The sequence below is a fragment of the Sinocyclocheilus rhinocerous genome, unplaced genomic scaffold, assembly GCF_001515625.1.
Source record: "Sinocyclocheilus rhinocerous isolate Xijiao unplaced genomic scaffold, SAMN03320098_v1.1 scaffold591, whole genome shotgun sequence".
Taxonomy (NCBI): domain Eukaryota; kingdom Metazoa; phylum Chordata; class Actinopteri; order Cypriniformes; family Cyprinidae; genus Sinocyclocheilus; species Sinocyclocheilus rhinocerous.
Genome location: NW_015641476.1, coordinates 979,874 through 982,238, shown reverse-complemented (window position 1 = coordinate 982,238; position 2,365 = coordinate 979,874). Strand labels below are relative to the sequence as shown.

The following is a 2,365-nucleotide window of genomic DNA, read 5'->3' as shown; positions in this document are numbered from 1 at the left end:
ATTTCTAATGTTTTATATGCAGATTAAATAGGTCTTTATTGTATATGTCTAATTGTCTCCCGAGGCCACAGGAGGGCAAAATGAACAAAACAGCGCATTTAAATTGTCAACGCAAGGAAGTAACTCTATAAAAACGTGCATTACGTCTTAATTAACTCGTAAAAATCAAATATAATTTAGAAAATTGCATAAACAATTATGAACAAAACAGCATCATGTATTTATGCATTGCTTAATCCAAAGAGCCGAAGGACCATTCACACAGACTGCATTTAAAAACATATGAGACGCAGTGAAAAGGAATAAACCTCCACAAATTCGTGACGTGTTTTCTAAAAGTTAGGGTTAGGGTTAGATTTTTTTTTATCTTTAAATTCGATTAATATTCATTCTTTATTCACAATCTCCTCATCACAGGCACGCACAGCACTCATTTCAGCATGTGTTCATGTTTGTGTGTGCTGTTTGCGTCACTCCGCACATGCCTATATCGTGCACTATATTGAACATTTTTTCTATCGTTATCGAAGAAGGTGTACCGTCGATAAATATCGATACCGTTTTATCGCCCAGACCTACCTCATATTTGATCAAAAATATCTTAAATTGTGTTCCGAAGATGAACGAAGGTCTTACAGATTTCGAACAACACGAAGGTGAGTAATTAATGACAGAATTTTCATTTTTGTGTGAACTAACCCTTTAACTACCAGGCAATTTCTATAACACAGAACCTATACAGTTGGTATAGGTGAGAGGAGTGACATCCATTGAATAGAGACAATAACTCAACGTCTTTTGTGTTTTGCAGGATGTCTGAGTCCCTGCGCAGTGTGTTTGCAGCACGTCTGCAGGTCCGTAAAGAGCATCTGAACATCGAGAAGCAGTTGAATGAAAGCAGGTTGACTATGACACACAAGGAACTGTGGCACCAGCAGAGCCTGATCTTCTTCCCCGACAACAGGGCCGAAAGGGTAACAAAACTGATTCATACACACACTTCATGCAGGTTGTTTAAAATTGATTTTCAGTTTCACAGTTGTTTAAAGGTGATTTCATTGATTTATTTTATTCTTTTATTTTTGTTTTTTTGGGGGGTAAGAAATTAATGCTTTTATTTAGCAAGTTGTATTAAATTGTTGACATTTTATAATTTTACAACACAAAAAAAAATGTTAAAATGAAAAAAAAATACGTTTCTTGAGCACAGATTTAATTGCTGCTGAAAATTCAGCTGTGCCACCACAGAAATAAATAACAATTTAAAATATATTCAAATAGAAAACTAGGGATGCGCCGATCCAATATTCATATTGGGTATCGGCTCCGATACTGCCATTTTTTTAAATGTATTTTAATTTTATAGTATATACTTATATATAAATACATTCATGAATGTTTTTCATTTTTTATATATATTTTTGTCAGATTATGAATATACATATATTTTTTCATATTTATTGATTATTTTTCTTTATAATGAAGTAGTCTGTATTTAGTAGATTGTGAAAGAATGATTGTCAGTTCCACACACAGCGATATATAAATTCTACATTTATTTAAATGGGGGGGGAAAAAAACTTCACTGGTATCGTATCGGTATCGGCCAATACTGAACCCTAGGTATCGGAATCGGTATCGGAGGTGAAAAAGGTGGATCGGAGCATCCCTATAGAAAACCCATTTGAAATTGTAATAATTTCACAGTATTACTGTTTTGATTGTATTTTGATCAAATAACTGCAGTTTGGGTGAGCATAAAATAATTCTTTCAAAAATATAAATAGAAAAACGAAAAAAAAAAAATCCTCCAAACACCAAACTTTTAATATTGTGTTTGGTATTGTACATTGTAAAAATGAATTGTTCAGTATGTGTGTGAACCCTGATTTAGCCATTGTTTGTTTGGTTGTTTTAGGCCACCTGTAAGTACGAGCGTAAACTGGCCTCCCTGAAGTCTCACCAGGAGCACTTGCAAAAACGCTTGATGGAGAGTGAAAAGCGCTTCCAGGAGAACGAGGGATGGCTTCATCGCATCGAAAACGAAATGAAGCTGCTTGGACATGAAGGACACTCTCCAGAGGTCAGGGCCGGGTCACTTTTACTTCAGATTAAGACTGCACGGGCAGTATACATGTGGTGGCAGAAATGTCAACCAGTAAAGCTTCTGCTATACTTAAATCAAAAAACTAAAGTACACACTATGAAATCAGACATGCACTTGCAGTGTAGACTGCATTATTGATTGTAATGGGAGCGTTTTAATTTTGAAGGCCCAGTGTAAGAGGCCATTTACACAGAATGCGTTTTTGCTTTTAAAAATGTGAAATGCAAGCTGTTGGAATGGGGGGGGGGGGGACACAAG

General features: G+C 35.5%; 1 protein-coding gene across 1 annotated transcript in view; it reads left to right on the top strand.

Annotated features, from left to right (window-relative positions):
* The window catches only part of kif18a (kinesin family member 18A), a 35,610-nt gene that overhangs the window by 20,697 nt on the left and 12,548 nt on the right, over positions 1–2,365 (top strand). The window contains exons 10-11 of the mRNA XM_016571675.1: positions 812–974; positions 1,919–2,083. Coding sequence (XP_016427161.1) covers positions 812–974; positions 1,919–2,083 — 328 coding nt within the window. The remainder of the gene's footprint in view (positions 1–811; positions 975–1,918; positions 2,084–2,365) is intronic.